The 17,185-nt window shown below is 40.2% G+C and overlaps 2 protein-coding genes and 1 long non-coding RNA gene across 3 annotated transcripts in view; 1 reads left to right on the top strand and 2 right to left on the bottom strand.

Annotated features, from left to right (window-relative positions):
* Window positions 1-17,185, top strand: part of LOC5506840 (circadian locomoter output cycles protein kaput) — a 32,777-nt gene that overhangs the window by 10,666 nt on the left and 4,926 nt on the right. The window contains exons 10-12 of the mRNA XM_032375280.2: window positions 10,253-10,400; window positions 10,692-10,918; window positions 11,234-11,358. Coding sequence (XP_032231171.2) covers window positions 10,253-10,400; window positions 10,692-10,918; window positions 11,234-11,358 — 500 coding nt within the window. The remainder of the gene's footprint in view (window positions 1-10,252; window positions 10,401-10,691; window positions 10,919-11,233; window positions 11,359-17,185) is intronic.
* On the bottom strand, window positions 95-10,257 carry LOC116614371. Its single transcript, XR_004294491.2, has 2 exons — window positions 10,020-10,257; window positions 95-1,724 (listed from the first exon to the last, which is right to left on the bottom strand). It is a non-coding gene; the product is annotated as an uncharacterized LOC116614371 (long non-coding RNA).
* On the bottom strand, window positions 14,501-16,222 carry LOC116614368. The gene has a single exon (XM_032375294.2). The coding sequence runs from the start codon at window positions 15,937-15,939 to the stop codon at window positions 15,187-15,189; it is 753 nt and encodes a 250-aa protein (XP_032231185.1). The 5' UTR covers window positions 15,940-16,222; the 3' UTR covers window positions 14,501-15,186.

Raw genomic sequence — 17,185 nt, 5'->3', positions numbered from 1 at the left:
TGCTTTTGATCCAATACACAGCGTGGGATCGAGTGCCTAAAATAAACTTGAAATGAGTGTTTTTTTATTTTTATTTTTAATGCGTTTTTTTTTAATTGTAAATGTTTCTTTTTTTAAATTAATTTAACTGTTTTTATTCTACTGGTGAGTGACAGTGAATTATTAACCATTTTCCGTCGTTCTTCATTTGGTTAATCATTCACTATTTTTTCTGAATAATAACATGCGTTACACTCGCTCGTCAATGAAACCACCACTTACAGGAAGTCAGTTCCGTTTCCGAAGCAGCTCTTAAATGCTCTCACTAAAATAATAGGGGCTAGCTGTGTCCTGTAAGCTATTAAGGGCGGCTGGTTGCGTTTTATCGTTTGATAATGGAACACTTTCATTTATTCGTTCATCAATCTTTTATTCACTCACTTGTAATTTTTTTTACCATTGGATCTTGACCAGTCGTAAATTTCACACCACAGTTGAAAATTAATATTTAGGAGACGGAGTAGGAGTCGGAACCCAGAGCAACCCGAGAACAAAGAAACAAATCGCAAAAAAAGTCGGTGGCGAAAATTTCGTATTCGGATTTTTTATCCACAGAATATGAAGTCAAGATTTCGGGATTTTATTCAATCATTTTTTCCCTTTGAATATACTTTGGTCAGCATAGAAACGATATAAAATGCCTCCAAGATCCAAGGAGCTGATGCTGTGAAAATCACATTCAACACTTCGCTTCGTGCACCACTCGGTGAACTTTTTCATCGCCCAGGGTGTTTTTTTTTAGTATTTTTGGGAACAGAATCTTCTTTCATTATTTTAAGCTCCTCCTCATCGAGTTGAGAAGATTGTGAGTCGTGCTCAGCCATGTTTTCCTGTAGTGCTTTGTATTTGTCAAAACACAACCAGACGGCAAGCGATGCGACGAGCGGTTTGAATGAATTTTATTGGAATTTTCTGCTTCCTTTTGATTGGCTCGCTACAATTTACTCGCGCTCTCATTGGCTTGGAGCTGCGGGCTCTAATAAATTAGAGCAAAGCAACATCTTCCAACACAGCGCAACATTATAGTATACAAAGCCAAAGCAACATCTTCCAACACAGCGCAACATTAAAAGTATACAAACAGCAAAGCTACATCTTCCAACACACCGCAACATTATAGTATACAAACAGCAAAGCAACATCTTCCAACACAGCGCAACATTAAAGTATACAAACTCTTCCGTGAACGTGGACGTCATACACAAGTGTGTGATTTTAAAAGCACACTTTAGCTTATCGATTGTGCATTCTCATTATTTAGTCTTTCTTCTTATAAAGAATTGTGTATACAATTCAATATGACAGTATCGATGAAATAGTAAGCAAATATGGTTTTGAAAATAAAATAATAAGACAAACTTAAGACGCCCGAGTGATCAAAGTCTGTTTTTCGAAACCAGCTGCAAGTAAACTCATGAGAGTCATGAAATCGACTCTCCTGTCTTTTGGATGTCTAGAATTTATTTTTGGGTGGCCGCGAAGTAATACAAACCCTGCTAACAGTACTCGGTCAGAATCGATTTATAGGTTTTTTAACCATTGTAGTTTCCTGCTTTATCTTTGTCTTGTTTAATCGGGATTGCGATGAACATTCCCTCCACATGATGTATTGCCGATGAGTTGCTCATCCCACGAGATAAAGTCTCCATTGTTCTAAGCGAATTAAATCCTCTGCTGCTCTGGCCCTAATGGTAAGATTGAGTTTCTGTTATTCAACACGGAATTAACCTTGATCACCTTGACGCAATCAATGTTAAAATCAGATACTACGCTTTAACCATTTGGTACTTCAGTCCGATCATTTCGATGGCCCCAGAGGGAAAATGCATAATTTTGTTAACAATATAGGCTTAAACGGTTGTCTTTATTTGCGGTAAAGCTAATGACAGTAAAAAGTTAAGAGCGTCACAGTGATGCTATCAAAAGAGGGTTACTATTTGCGATCCGGTGAGCCTGAAGCATTTTTCAGCACTGTCCGGAACCCTTAAGTTATGAGTTATTGTGCGACATGCTAGATTGCTTTCTTGCCGCTTTTAGTCTGTGGCGAGATGTTGGGAGCGTGTTAAGGTCCGTCACCACAAGGAGAAGGCTGCTAAAGCAAATTGTGATCGTAGGTGTGCTACCGGAGAATGCCACAGCTACTGCCTCCCGGTAACAACACAAAAACAAACAAAAGTATATGCTATGATAACTCACCCTTTTCTCTCATTTCAAAATTATTTTCGTAAATGTATTTCCTATGTTCATAACGTTCATTATCTTATTTTTTATCTGCAATATCCTTAGCGAACTTTTTGAAACGGACTATTTTCCCACATGAAAAGCGGATTCGGGGTTTCTGTTTACGGATAATTCTTTCGGTAGCTCAGACATTTAAAAGAACGTTATCCGGGGAAATGTCGAATAGCATTTAAGGAATAGCCGTTCGAGAAGTACTATGAGTGCCAACTATCAGGGATGAGAAGTTAAGAATAAAAAGTCAACTCCAGCCTTGACCTTCGGGGTTTTTTTTGTAGAGGATTTCCCATTCGCTGATTTTTCAAATACATATTTATTATTGCTAGCAGTGCATATTGTTGGTTAGTGTTGTAAAAATTGTCCAGGATTTCACATTCCCCAACTGCCCTTAAAATGTTTCTTATGCCATTTGATTGTTAGGGTCAGGTTATTGAAGAGTAAGTCTTCGTTTTCACAGTCTAATGTAGGGAAGTCTAAGAGAAACATGTTTGGTTTATTTATAACCAGCGCATGTCCAAGCAAAGTTGTTAAGCCCTTTGCAAATTGCACTAACATGAAGCATTGCTGGCGAAACCTCGCTCGACTGACAACAAGACAAAGACAAGACTTGTTACCTTTTGTTATTTCACTATGTTTTAGTAAACCCAAAGTATTTTCTGTGTTTTTTTTTTATATGTGGCCTATTTTGTTAATAACTCTTTGTCTACCTGACCAATTATATTATGCCCTTAAGAGCATAATGACGAGAAAACATTTTACTTTTTTTTCCTTTATCAGAATTCAAGTTCTATATCTTGATTCACGATGTAATCTGAGAACTGGTAACACACTTAAATTTCTCATAAAACAAGATATAAAAACATTAAAAACAGAGATTATACTTCTTTCCTTTGGCTTCTTGAGAAAGGAATACTGCTACATATATTGTACCAAAGTTTGTTACCAGTTTTGGAGAATAATATTATTTGGCATTTTTTCTGGTTTTTTGTTCTTTTTTTCCCGTATGCTCGTCTTTCTGCAGACTTTCTTTTCTGTGGGCGCCTAGGGATTATAAAAGATATCTTTTGACAGAGACGCGACCTAAGTGATTTGTGCTTTCGCTCACTCTCTCTTCGCTATGCGTCACTCAATGCGTGAAACAGCGGATCCGCTGACCGGTAAGAGCCTACGATCACAATCAGAACCCAATTTGGTAGAACCAAAATGCGGGAGGGGTGAGAACAGGAAAGCATATTTGTGGTATCAAGGCCTATTGCGGGTAACGTAGGAAATGTTATAGTAGAGTTTACCAAAACACAGGCCCTTAATAAACCCCCGCGTGGGGGGAGGGGGAGGGGAGTGGATCCTCCCATTAATATAGTGGTAAAAACATTGGTCGTGTAATGTTTAAGTTAGAGCTGGGGAGTAAAAGTGATTAAGTTGTTTGTGCAAGCGGGTAAATAAAAGCAGTAGTGCCAAGAGAGGCAAATTGTGGAAAACAGGGCTGACATAGAAATGAAAGTGACGTTGATGTTAGTGACTGCAGGGGTAACGAGAGGCAAATTGTGGATAATAATGGCTGACATAGAAATGAAAGTAACGTTGATGTTAGTGACTGCAAGGGTGACAAGATAGGCAAATTGTGGAAAACAGGGCTGACATAAAAATGAGAGTAACGTTGATGTTAGTGACTGCAGGGGTAACAAAAGAGGCAAATTGTGGATAATAATGGCTGACATAGAAATGAGAGTAACGTTGACGTTAGTGACTGCAGGGATAACGAGAGGCAAATTGTGGATAATAATGGCTGACATAGAAATGAAAGTAACGTTGATGTTAGTGACTGCAAGGGTGACAAGAGAGGCAAATTGTGGATAACAGGGCTAACATAGAAATGAGAGTAACGTTGATGTTAGTGACTGCAGGGATAACGAGAGGCAAATTGTGGATAATAATGGCTGACATAGAAATGAAAGTAACGTTGATGTTAGTGACTGCAAGGGTGACAAGAGAGGCAAATTGTGGATAATAATGGCTGACATAGAAATGAGAGTAACGTTGACGTTAGTGACTGCAGGGATAACGAGAGGCAAATTGTGGATAATAATGGCTGACATAGAAATGAAAGTGACGTTGATGTTAGTGACTGCAGGAGGTGACAAGAGAGGCAAATTGTGGAAAACAGGGCTGACATAGAAATGAAAGTGACGTTGATGTTAGTGACTGCAGGGGTAACAAAAGAGGCAAATTGTGGATAATATGGCTGACATAGAAATGAGAGTAACGTTGATGTTAGTGGCTGCATGGGTAACAAGAGAGGCAAATTGTGGAAAACAGGGCTGACATAGAAATGAAAGTGACGTTGATGTTAGTGGCTGCATGGGTAACAAGAGAGGCAAATTGTGGATAACAGGGCTGACATAGAAATGAAAGTAACGTTGATGTTAGTGACTGCAGGGGTAACAAGAGAGGCAAATTGTGGATAATATGGCTGACATAGAAATGAGAGTAACGTTGATGTTAGTGACTGTAGGGGTAACAAGAGAGGCAAATTGTGGATAACAGGGCTGACATAGAAATGAGAGTAACGTAGATGTTAGTGACTGCAGGGGGTGACAAGAGAGGCAAATTGTGGATAATAATGGCTGACATAAAAATGAGAGTAACGTTGATGTTAGTGACTGCAGGGGGTAACAAGATAGGCAAATTGTGGATAATAATGGCTGACATAAAAATGAGAGTAACGTTGATGTTAGTGACTGCAGGGGTAACAAAAGAGGCAAATTGTGGATAATAATGGCTGACATAAAAATGAGAGTAACGTTGATGTTAGTGACTGCAGGGGTAACAAAAGAGGCAAATTGTGGATAATATGGCTGACATAGAAATGAGAGTAACGTTGATGTTAGTGACTGCAGGGGTAACAAAAGAGGCAAATTGTGGATAATAATGGCTGACATAAAAATGAGAGTAACGTTGATGTTAGTGACTGCAGGGGTAACAAAAGAGGCAAATTGTGGATAATAATGGCTGACATAAAAATGAGAGTAACGTTGATGTTAGTGACTGCAGGGGTAACAAAAGAGGCAAATTGTGGATAATAATGGCTGACATAAAAATGAGAGTAACGTTGATGTTAGTGACTGCAGGGGTAACAAAAGAGGCAAATTGTGGATAACAGGGCTGACATAGAAATGAGAGTAACGTTGATGTTAGTGACTGCAAGGGTAACAAGAGAGGCAAATTGTGGATAACAGGGCTGACATAGAAATGAGAGTAACGTTGATGTTAGTGACTGCAAGGGGTAACAAGAGAGGCAAATTGTGGATAACAGGGCTGACATAGAAATGAGAGTAACGTTGATGTTAGTGACTGCAGGGGTAACAAGATAGGCAAATTGTGGATAATATGGCTGACATAAAAATGAGAGTAACGTTGATGTTAGTGACTGCAGGGGGTAACAAGATAGGCAAATTGTGGATAACAGGGCTGACATAGAAATGAGAGTAACGTTGATGTTAGTGACTGCAAGGGGTAACAAGATAGGCAAATTGTGGATAACAGGGCTGACATAGAAATGAGAGTAACGTTGATGTTAGTGACTGCAGGGGGTAACAAGAGAGGCAAATTGTGGAAAACAGGGCTGACATAGAAATGAAAGTGACGTTGATGTTAGTGGCTGCAGGGGGTAACAAGATAGGCAAATTGTGGATAACAGGGCTGACATAGGAATGAGAGTAACGTTGATGTTAGTGACTGCAGGGGTAACAAGATAGGCAAATTGTGGATAATATGGCTGACATAGAAATGAGAGTAACGTTGATGTTAGTGACTGCATGGGTGACAAGAGAGGCAAATTGTGGAAAACAGGGCTGACATAGAAATGAGAGTAACGTTGATGTTAGTGACTGCAGGGGGTAACAAGAGAGGCAAATTGTGGATAATAGGGCTGACATAGAAATGAGAGTAACGTTGACGTTAGTGACTGCAGGGGTAACAAGATAGGCAAATTGTGGATAACAGGGCTGACATAGAAATGAGAGTAACGTTGATGTTAGTGACTGCAGGGGGTAACAAAAGAGGCAAATTGTGGATAACAGGGCTGACATAGAAATGAGAGTAACGTTGACGTTAGTGACTGCAGGGGTAACAAGATAGGCAAATTGTGGAAAACAGGGCTGACATAGAAATGAGAGTAACGTTGATGTTAGTGACTGCAGGGGGTAACAAAAGAGGCAAATTGTGGATAACAGGGCTGACATAGAAATGAGAGTAACGTTGACGTTAGTGACTGCAGGGGTAACAAGATAGGCAAATTGTGGAAAACAGGGCTGACATAGAAATGAGAGTAACGTTGATGTTAGTGACTGCAGGGGGTAACAAAAGAGGCAAATTGTGGATAACAGGGCTGACATAGAAATGAGAGTAACGTTGATGTTAGTGACTGCAGGGGTAACAAGATAGGCAAATTGTGGATAACAGGGCTGACATAGAAATGAGAGTAACGTTGATGTTAGTGACTGCAGGGGGTGACAAGAGAGGCAAATTGTGGATAACAGGGCTGACATAGAAATGAGAGTAACGTTGATGTTAGTGACTGCAGGGGTGACAAGAGAGGCAAATTGTGGATAATAGGGCTGACATAGAAATGAAAGTGACGTTGACGTTAGTGACTGCAGGGGTAACGAGAGGCAAATTGTGGAAAACAGGGCTGACATAGAAATGAAAGTAACGTTGATGTTAGTGACTGCAGGGGTGACAAGATAGGCAAATTGTGGATAACAGGGCTGACATAGAAATGAAAGTGACGTTGATGTTAGTGACTGCAGGGATGACGAGAAAACGGGATTGAAACTGTAATAGTTGCAGTGGTGTAATTTAAGTGCCGTAGATATTTTAGATAGTTTGTTAGGGAAAAATTGCGTAGCAGCCCTTAGGCTGAATTAGGCATTTACAAAACAATATATACTATATTACAACTATAATAAATTTAACTATATACAGTAATAAATATAAAATATAAAAATTTAAAAACGTGATAAAGTTCATCCTATATAAAATTAATCATAATCCATAAAAACCATATATACTCTCCATTTAAGATTTGTTGGCTATCGAGAATGTAAAAGAATTCATGGCTTTGTTTGTTTTAAGGCGGGGCAAGACAAAGGGCCGTTTTTTCCTAAGGTTATGGCTTGAAACGTTTGATGGAGGCAGCAAGCTCTTTAGTTTATGATTCGGATCAGAAACTATTTCGTCGAAGAGCTTGCTGCAAATTAGGCCGTGGTGCACTTCTAATGGTGTTATGCCCAACAAATCACAAGCACCATCGTAGCTCGTACGGGGCAAAATTATAGATAGCGCCCTTTTCTCGATACGTAGTAAGGGAAGTGAGGTTTCCTAGTGAAAGGCACAAGTGAGGTTTGCTAAGAAATAATATGGTGTATGGCCTGAAAGCTTTGGTGTCGCCGTCTTCGTCTGATTATGTTGTGGTGTTAAAGCACTGTTCACATAGCGTTGCCGCTGAATCACGTGTCGCCTATCGCCTATTGTCGCCTGGCGCCCATTGTTTTTCCCACTCATTCTACCATATTCATATTGACTACCAGAAACTGGAAAATTTATTTTTCTGCGCTTCTAGCAATTCTATATAAAAAAAATAATTAAGAGCAAGAACTATATTTGTTTATTATTTTACTTATTACCTGTCGGTGCGGATACGAATTCATTTTAACGATTTGCTCATAAAAAGACAATTTAAATTTTGCCCTCCTCTATTTGATTTACTTTAATAAAAAACACCGTTTTTTATTTTAATTCCGATCTCGGAGCTTGGATATGTGCTTAAGATATCCGCGAAACAACAACTGATTAATTAAAAAGTTGTAATCTAATGAGTTGCGCATTTTACGTTAATCTCTCGTAAGATCTGATTGCTGCCTTTGTGTTTCGAGAAGGAATTTCCCTCGTTGACCTAATTACAACAGAGGTGTTCAAATCCGGGCAAATACAATTAGACGGCTTTTGGTGCGTCAGAGCGAAATCCGAGACACACGACATACCAATCTATGACATTGAGCCAATCAAACGTAAGTAGCCAATCACGCCAGTAGCGTGGGGTATTTTTTACTCATCCTTTTGGTTACGTAACGTTTATCTCAGTATGCTAATTTCGAATGAGTGGGAACTAGCACGTGCGTGCGGCATGGCTCGCCGTTCACTCAACACGGAGTTAATAGGCAGTGGAAATGATTGCGCGAGTTACCGTTCAGATAAAAACAACTTCAATGGTATTTATATTTTCGGTGAGCATCCCGCGACGTTCGTCCTTCCACCAGGCAACGAAAGCGGCTTAGACGAAAGGCCAGTCCTCAAAGATGAGAATAACGATAACGGTATGGTCTTTGCTGCTCCTTGTTATCTGAGCATTAGGTGCTTATATCCTTGACCGTGCACGGAGGTGCATTCGATCCCTCCCTTTTTTTGTAATTTCTCCGAGCAAAGGTGCGAATTTTACCGGTTAAGCCAAAGGGGGCGGTGTGGAGGTAGATACGTCACGAGACCACTTACCGGCACGCGACTTTCCCAGCAGTGCGAGATACAAAGTGGGTTTTGAGTGAGTGGGTAAATTTTCAAAACGATGGAAAGGCCTGTTGAGTCATTTGGAGGTCATCGGCATGAAACCATATCCTTGGCGTTTGCCCTCATATGCGGTCTTTGCATCGAGTTGTTTCGTTTTATGCATTGAGATGACAAATGAAAATTGTATCGAATCATTTGAAGATCACTACCACGTAAACGGCACGTCGGGCTTTCATCACGAACATTTCTCGATTAGTAACGGTAAGACTTCGCGTATCACAGATGCTTCGCACTTGCCAACATGGTATGTGAGAACACGGCAAAATTTCACCGTTGAGACTGTCACGCTAGAGCAAGGAAAATCTTGACGAACGCCAGAGAAACACGAGCTTTGTCACGGTCACGTCCACGTAACGCTAGAGCAGGACTAGCTTTTGCCCGTTCCGTAACGGCCATGTCACGCGAGAGTAAGGAAAGACTTGACAAACGCCTAGTCACGCTTTGTACGCGGCATGATTCCGCGATCACAGTCATATCACGCTAGAGCAAGACTTACTTTGTCACGTTACGTAACGGCATAAATTCAAGGACACAACCACGTCACGCTGGAGCACAACAAGCTTTGTCACGTTACGTAACGGCATAATTTCAAGGACACAACCACGTCACGCTAGAGAACAACAACCTTTGTCAGGTTACTGCTCGGCAAAATTTTGCTTCCGAGCACGATTCAATTTCATGAGCGTGGTACTATGAATCCTTTAAGGCGTGCCAAAAAAAAAACACCTCCGTGTGCTAAATATACCCGTGAAATATTGGAATATGCTAAAATGTCCGTTGTTTACGTACTTGTAGTATGTTGGGGTATGGTTTTATTATGCTGATTATCCCGTTGTTTACGTACTTGTAGCAGTGCTGGGGTATGGTTTTATTGTGCTGATTATCCCGTTGCTTACGTACTTGTAGTGTGTTGGGGTATGGTTTTATTGTGCTGACTATTCCGTTGTTTACGTACTTGTAGTGTGCTGGGGTATGGTTTTATTGTGCTGGTTATTTCGTTGTTTACGTACTCGTAGTGTGTTGGGGTATGGTTTTATTGTGCTGACAATTCCGTTGTTTACGTACTTGTAGCAGTGTTGAGGTATGGTTTTATTATGCTGATTATTCCGTTGTTTACGTACTTGTAGTGTGTTAGTTTCGCTTCGCTCAAATCGTTGTCGCCGCGAAGCTCGGAGCCTCTGGTACCCAGGGTAGTTGTCAACGTCCTAAGGCTGCAGATCTTTTTGCTGAATTATCTCATTTGTTTTCTTGCTTGAAGTGCTGTTGGAAGTTATAGACCGTTGTGCTAAATGTCCCCGTTTGCGTGCTGTGTTGCTGTATGGTAGTTGATCATCGTGCGATTTTTTGCTTGTAGTGTTGGAGTATGGCGAGTCCAAGTCTGGTCCGTACCGCATGCGCTGTAAGGATAACCAGTGGATTTGGTTGAAGAGTCGCAGCTACGTCTCGTACAATCACTGGAACTCCAAGCCCGAGTTCTTCTGTAGCACGAATCAAGTCGTCAGGTGAGACGGACCGAAAATGACGTCACCTAACAAGTCGGGACCCGGGATGGGGTACTGGCCTTTTGCGTACAAACGTATTGAATTTTGCAATGCAATAAATGGCTGCAACCGTGACGCAACGCGCGCAGTGTCAGTCCGAGCCTAAAAGAAGAAATTAATAAGACCTACTTTGCCTAAGTTGTCCTAAATTGTCCACAAGATATAAGAACCTATCTTAGTTCTTCCACGCGGGTTTTTACTGAAACCGAGAAGGTAGAGCAGCCATGTGAAACGTGCTAATTTGTCTTTAAGTTCTGAAGAAGGCATTGAAGGCCTAAAAAACAGACAAGTCCCTCCTAGGCCCTTTGAACAGCCCACCGATCTCGGCGTTCCTCCGGCACAAGCAGGCTCCGCCACGTTCAAGGATCCACAAGAGTCGAACCTTATGTTGATGACCGCTTGGGCGAACGATAATAGCCACAACCTATCGGTGCCTCTAACGCTAGAGGTCACGCCCTACGTCGACACGGACAAATCACGTAAGTCACGCAACGCACGGATAATCGCGCGACACGTATGACGTAAGTCACGCAACGCGTATTAATACGGAAGTCACGTAACACGCGTCGGATTTAGGCAAGTCGCGTAACACTCGGCTCGGACAGAGCAACTCATGCCACGCAACACGCGAACAAATCAGTTAAGCTACGCGACACGTCAATCACGTGTTACCATGCGAGTTCGCTTGGGCGAACGACAATAGTATTACTTCGTCTCTTGCCTTTGTGGTCGTTATTTCGAGGGTTATTAGAGATTATTTTGTAGTTGAATATGTCGCATTTGGTCGTCTACAGAGGTTCAAGAAAGGTCGGAGTTGTCTGAAAGTCAACAGTCTGTGTCGATAACAAATGAAGACTCCGCCTCTACCAAGACAAGTTCCGTGACCGAAGATGAGGACAACGAATCGACCTCCTCACTGGTATGTTATCTCCTATTGAAGAACTCGGGCTTGGAGTTCCTCACTGGTATGTTATCTCTTGCCTCCTCCATGCTCTTGTTACCTCCTCTATGCCCTCCAGGAACCAAAGTTCGTCATTTTTATAGGCGCACGTGTGCGACCAATTTGCAGTCGCACAGCTGAAATTTTAATTGCACATTGTTAAACTACTGAAACGCACACACAGCACATTTTTTGGGTTAACGGAGTTGGTATATGGCCTTGCTGTTCACTTAATTTAAGGAAAATCACATAATTATCCCCCAATAGGCGTAAAAATATACTTAGACTTTCTAGACTTAGACTTTTAGACTTTTTTTATTGTATCAAATTGTTATTTGTAGTAGGTGTGACTGATCCGCAAATAGACGAGCTAATCGAGACGGATCAGTCACTTACTTATTTACATAAATATTAAATATAATTGTATAAGCAAAGTTAAGTGAGAACTAGTATATTATGAAAATTTGAAAATTTGAAAAATTTTGGGAGAAAAATGAAAATTTAAATAAACACTTCTGGTCTTAGAGAAAAAAGAGCATTAACAGCATTATTTATCTGATGATAAAAAAGGGGAAAAACAAAGCAAACATAAGTATGTGAGTTTATGATGCCAATAAATTGTGATTTTTCAAAGCTGTGCTAATTTGGCAGACATCAATATAGTCATCATATTTAATAAGGATATCAACAAGGGCTGAACGCAGTTTTGTTTTAAACTGTTTTTTGGAGGACTCTCTCAATGACTGTGGCAGCTCATTCCACACCCTTGCGCCTACTCTTGAAAAACAATTTCGCTGGATTTCAAGTCTAGATTTTTGTATGTAGAATTTATTATAGAGGTTGATGATCGTGTATTGTAAGAATGAACGCTTTTGGTATCCGTGAAAAGGTTTAGAATATTGGGTGGGGCGGTTCCATTTCGGATATCATACATAAGATGGCACACCGGTTCAAAATATAACGACTGTATGGGTAAAATATTAGTTCTAGCGAAAAAGGGGACCGCATGATCACTTTTTTTAGCAAAAACCATAAAGCGCAGAGCACGTTTTTGTAAGTATAGAATTTTGTTCAAGTAACACTTACTGGCATGACCCCACACGGTCACTACGTACGAAATGTGGGGCAAGATTAAGGACTGGTAGATATGAAGTAGGGTTTTGGTTGGGACAAAATGTCGCAGTTTAGCTATCAATCCCACAGTTCTGCTTATCTTTGTTGTAATATGCTCAATGTGGTATTTGAAGGTGAGATTTTAATCAATTAGTACCCCAAGGTACTTGACGTACTCTTTACACTCAAGACTGACAGTTTTTTTTTTCTATCATTATCATAAATTAGTATTTTAGGATGACAAGCTAGAGTTTTTTGGTATGGATGGAAAATGACGAAATTTGATTTCTTTATATTTAGCGTTAATTTATTTGCCGTAAGCCAATTATAGACTTTAAACAGCTCATTATTAACAGTAGTTTCTATTGATTAGCCACTTTTATCGGCATACAGGATATTCGTGTCATCAGCAAAAAGAAAGAAATTTAGTTTATCTGAGGAGTACTGCATGTCATTCATGTAAATCAGAAACAATAGCGGTCCAAGGATCGAGCTCTGTGGAACTCCGCAAGTAATGGAGGATTTCTCAGATATGCAATTTTTTATTTCAGTTGTCTGTTTGTTAAGTATGAGGAAAACCAATCATTTATGACACCCCTGAAACCATTAAAATTTAATTTTTCTAAAAGGATGTCATTGTCAACCGTATCGAAAGCTTTTTTCAAATCCAGGAAGATACCACAAGAGTAAAAGCGGTTGTCCATGTTTCTTTGAATCGTGTTAATTATGTCTAATGTTGCATGTTGTGTTGAATGGGACTTTCGAAAACCATATTGAGCCTTGTATAACAACCCATTATCCTCAATAAAGGAGACCATTTTGGTGTATACCAGTTTTTCATAAATCCTGTTAAGGTTGGATAAAAGTGATATGGGCCTGTAATTGTTTGGGTCGAGTTCATCATCTGCCTTGAAGACTGGACATCTTTAGTTTATCAGGGTAAGTTCCCTGGGCAACAGACATATTAAGAAGTAAAGCTAGAGGGTGACTAATGATATGACTCACACATTTCAAAAGCTGGGTAGGACATGAGTAAAGTCCACATGCCTTATGGTTGGGGATTGACATTATTTCAAGCTGTACCTCTGCGGCGGTAACTGATCGGAACAAAAACGAAGACGGGTGGGAATTTGACGTGGCAAGGTAATTCCTAAAATTATGTTGAGATGGGGGCAGTTTGTTGGCTAATCTGCGACCTACGGAAACAAAATGATTGTTTAAAATGTTGGATACGCGCAGGGGGTCCTTAGTTATTTTATTATTATTTAGGTCATTAATGGCATTAACGTATTTAGATGATTTAGTCCTCCGTTGCAATAGGGAGTTTATCCCCTCCCAAGTTTTTTTCATATTTGAAATATTATTTTCAAAATAGCTAAAATAATATTCTTTTTTACTAGATCGAATTAGAGCATTTAATTTATTACGATAGTATTTATATGTACTTGTATTTCCAGAGGCGTGATATAGCCTATTTTTTATCTTTATTGAGGTTCTTATCCCCTTTGTAAGGGGAATTAAAAGTAAATTTCTCTTCTGAGAAATTTGGAAAATCGCGCACTTTCCTCTTTTCGGTTATTGGTTTAGCCTTAGCCGATGAAAAGAAGCAGAACTGTGAGAAGTGGTCGCTAACATCTGTGACAATATTCCCACTACACGTGACCTGTTCGGGAGAGTTAACAAAAATGTTATCGATCAGTGTCGCGGAGTTTTTGTGTACTCGCGTAGGCTTGTCAATAGTGGGAATGAGGTAACAGCTAAAGAGAGACAAAAGAAAATTATGGGCATATTGACACCTAGTACTTTTGAGGAGATCGATATTGGTATCTGCCAAAATACACACCATTTTGCCAGACGAAATAAAGGTTTCAATCGCGCTGTCAGAATATAACTGAAATGCTTCAGGCGAGTTATGCTGTCGATAAAAGATACCGCACACAATGCTCTTCCTTCCCGGGACGCTTATTTCAATCCACAATGCTTGGAATGCGGATCAAGTTTTTTTTTCTAAGACAACATAGCTAAGCGACTCGTCAATGAACAATCCGACACCCCCAGCCGAAAGAGGCGTCGGAACGTATTCAAAGTTATAGCCTGGAATTTTTGGTAGATCAACATTAGAATTAGAATTTGTAATTTTAGTTTCGGTTATTCCAATAACATCAAAATGGTGGTCAAGTTCATGGAGTATTTGAGTTTCCAAATATTCTAGGTTCGATCTTATGCTTCTGACATTATTATGAAAAACTGAAAATGTATTATCTAATTCATCTTTAGTTAAATTATTTTTCATTTTCTCGAAACTATGGGGTGAATAATATTTACTTCGTATACAAGTTGAGGTATCGGAATTATTTATGTTTTGGTCTGTATCGGCATTTAAACTAAATAGCTCGAGGTCATAGAGACTCGGTAGATTGTCTAAATTTCGCTTAGATTTTTTTGTACTTAAAAGGCTATTATTGAAACGGCCATGGAAAGACGCAAAGTCTCCCCGGTAACTAAAGTAGGGGAGTTCGTGTAAGGTACTCTTCATTTCCTTTTTAAAGTGTTTCTATCACGCATAGGCATTGAGGCGATTTAGATATAAACACATAATGGTATGTACAGTAGTAAGAAATTTTACAGTAGTTAGTACTGGCAAAGGAAAATTTTGAGCACCTAATTCAGCAGACATAAGGTTTAACTGAAATTTCATTTTACATAGCTGTCATTTATAGGTAATGGCTGTTGCTCCTCGACCTCGGCCACAGTTGGTTCATTTAGACTTAAATTATCTAAGTCTTCTGTAGATTCAAGCCGATGGACCGTCGAGTTCTCGGTTTTTCGGAGGAAGACTGCCGTGCTCTTGGCCCAGCAAAACTTGAAGCCATGCTTAGTTTGATAGTCCTTGGCTTTGCCCAGGAGCTCCTGTAGTTTTGGCGGCAGGTGTCTGAGTATTGATATACGACCAAGAACTGCGTCTGGGGGCAATCCAAAGTCCTCCGATTTGAGACCTGAAGTGTTTTTCCTTGCTGCCAGAACCCTCTCCCGTACTGATCTCCTCACAAACTTGCAGATTATGGGCTTGTTCTTCTGCCCTCGGCGGCCATGTTGAACTCGTGTAGGGATCCTATGTGCGATGTCTATCTCATAGTCATCCATCTCGACTCCAATTTTGCTGAACAGGTGAAGGCACAAGCTCGTCGTTTGGTCTGCATTCTCCTTGTCCGACATCTGGGGCACTCCAGTTATTTTGAGATTATATTGGTAGCTGTATGCGGTGGCACCATCTATTTCTTTGCCCTTAGAGTCTACTTTGTCGACCAATGTCCCTAATTTGGCCTGAAAACTGTTTAAAGCTGCATCCACCTCTTTCCTCCACGCTAAAAGCCCGTCGCAAGTGATGTTTAAGCTTTGCATATCATCACTGGTTGGCGAATGATCTCTGTCAAGCTTTTCCGACATCTTCGCTCGAAGGACCTCGTGTTCCTTAACAAGATTGTGTAACTGAGCTTAGCTTTCAAAGCGTCGTGTTCTTTTTTTGATTGTTTAGTATCTCCCATAATTTAACTTTGTATATATATAAACTTACTAATACTATTAAATAAGCTAACTGCAGCTCGCAGTTGCTTAGGAAAGCAAAAAAAAAAAAGCAGAAAAACACTGAGCTGCGGAGAACGCGTCCGCACTCTAGCCTGTCACGGCATTAATCACGGCGGCATTAAGTGTCCGTAGCATCAAACTCCTAATTTTCTGGTTTATACCAATATACCAGTAGTTTAGGACTTGAAAACAAACCATACCAAGTTTTATTGTCATACGACGGGTTTTCGCGGGGTTTTGCCGGTTTTTAAATGTAAATAATATCGCACTCTTGAGCGAAAAGTGACCCCACTTTTCGAAAGCGCCAGGCGTTCCTCGTTAATTCAGGAATCCTGAAGGGCACATTTTCTATTATTTTAGGGCCTTGTTTTACCCTGTTACCAGAGCAATATCATTATTTTTCTTATTCAATATGATCATATGTTTAATTATAAATAAAATATTTCTGAGACGGAATAAGTAAATATCAAAAACAAGTTACTGGAATGTGGTGCTAGGGGCATTTTAATAGACCGAGAGGCTGATTGGACTATGATTCAATAGACCATGGGGCCAAAGGCTGATTGGACTATGATTCAATAGACCATGGGGCCAAAGGCTGATTGGACTATGATTCAATAGACCATGGGGCCAAAGGCTGATTGGACTATGATTCAATAGACCATGGGGCCAAAGGCTGATTGGACTATGATTCAATAGACCATGGGGCCAAAGGCTGAATGGTCTACTCAAAATCATAGTTCAAGAGGTCTAATTGTTTTACAATTCGCCAACTAGATGGGCAAAATTAGACAAAGTTGCTGAATTGGAGACAGCGATTCAGTTCTTCTTTAGTCATTTCTTTTATTTAAACTCTGTTTGACTTCCTTATTGTAAACAAGTTAAAAACTGGTCGCTAACTTCGGCAAATCGCGATTCAACCGCCATTTTCTCGAGCATTTCGCTATTCACCGTCTATCACTAATTGACCATGAGTAGCTCAGCCAATCAGAATGCAGGATTTGACAGACCCCTAAAATGCATTAGCTAGCATCCACGTTGACTACCCGGCATTCATTTGGGCAACGACTGAACTATCCTGCCGGTAACAACTATCTTTTAGGTATCC

This window comes from Nematostella vectensis, chromosome 10, assembly GCF_932526225.1.
Source record: "Nematostella vectensis chromosome 10, jaNemVect1.1, whole genome shotgun sequence".
NCBI classification, from domain to species: Eukaryota; Metazoa; Cnidaria; class Anthozoa; order Actiniaria; family Edwardsiidae; genus Nematostella; species Nematostella vectensis.
This window is presented reverse-complemented; position numbering and strand designations above follow the sequence as displayed.

Coding starts and splice junctions, on each gene's coding strand:
- LOC116614368 (XM_032375294.2), bottom strand. CDS start 15,939: ATGTCGGAAAAGCTTGACAGAGATCATTCGCCAACCAGTGATGATATG.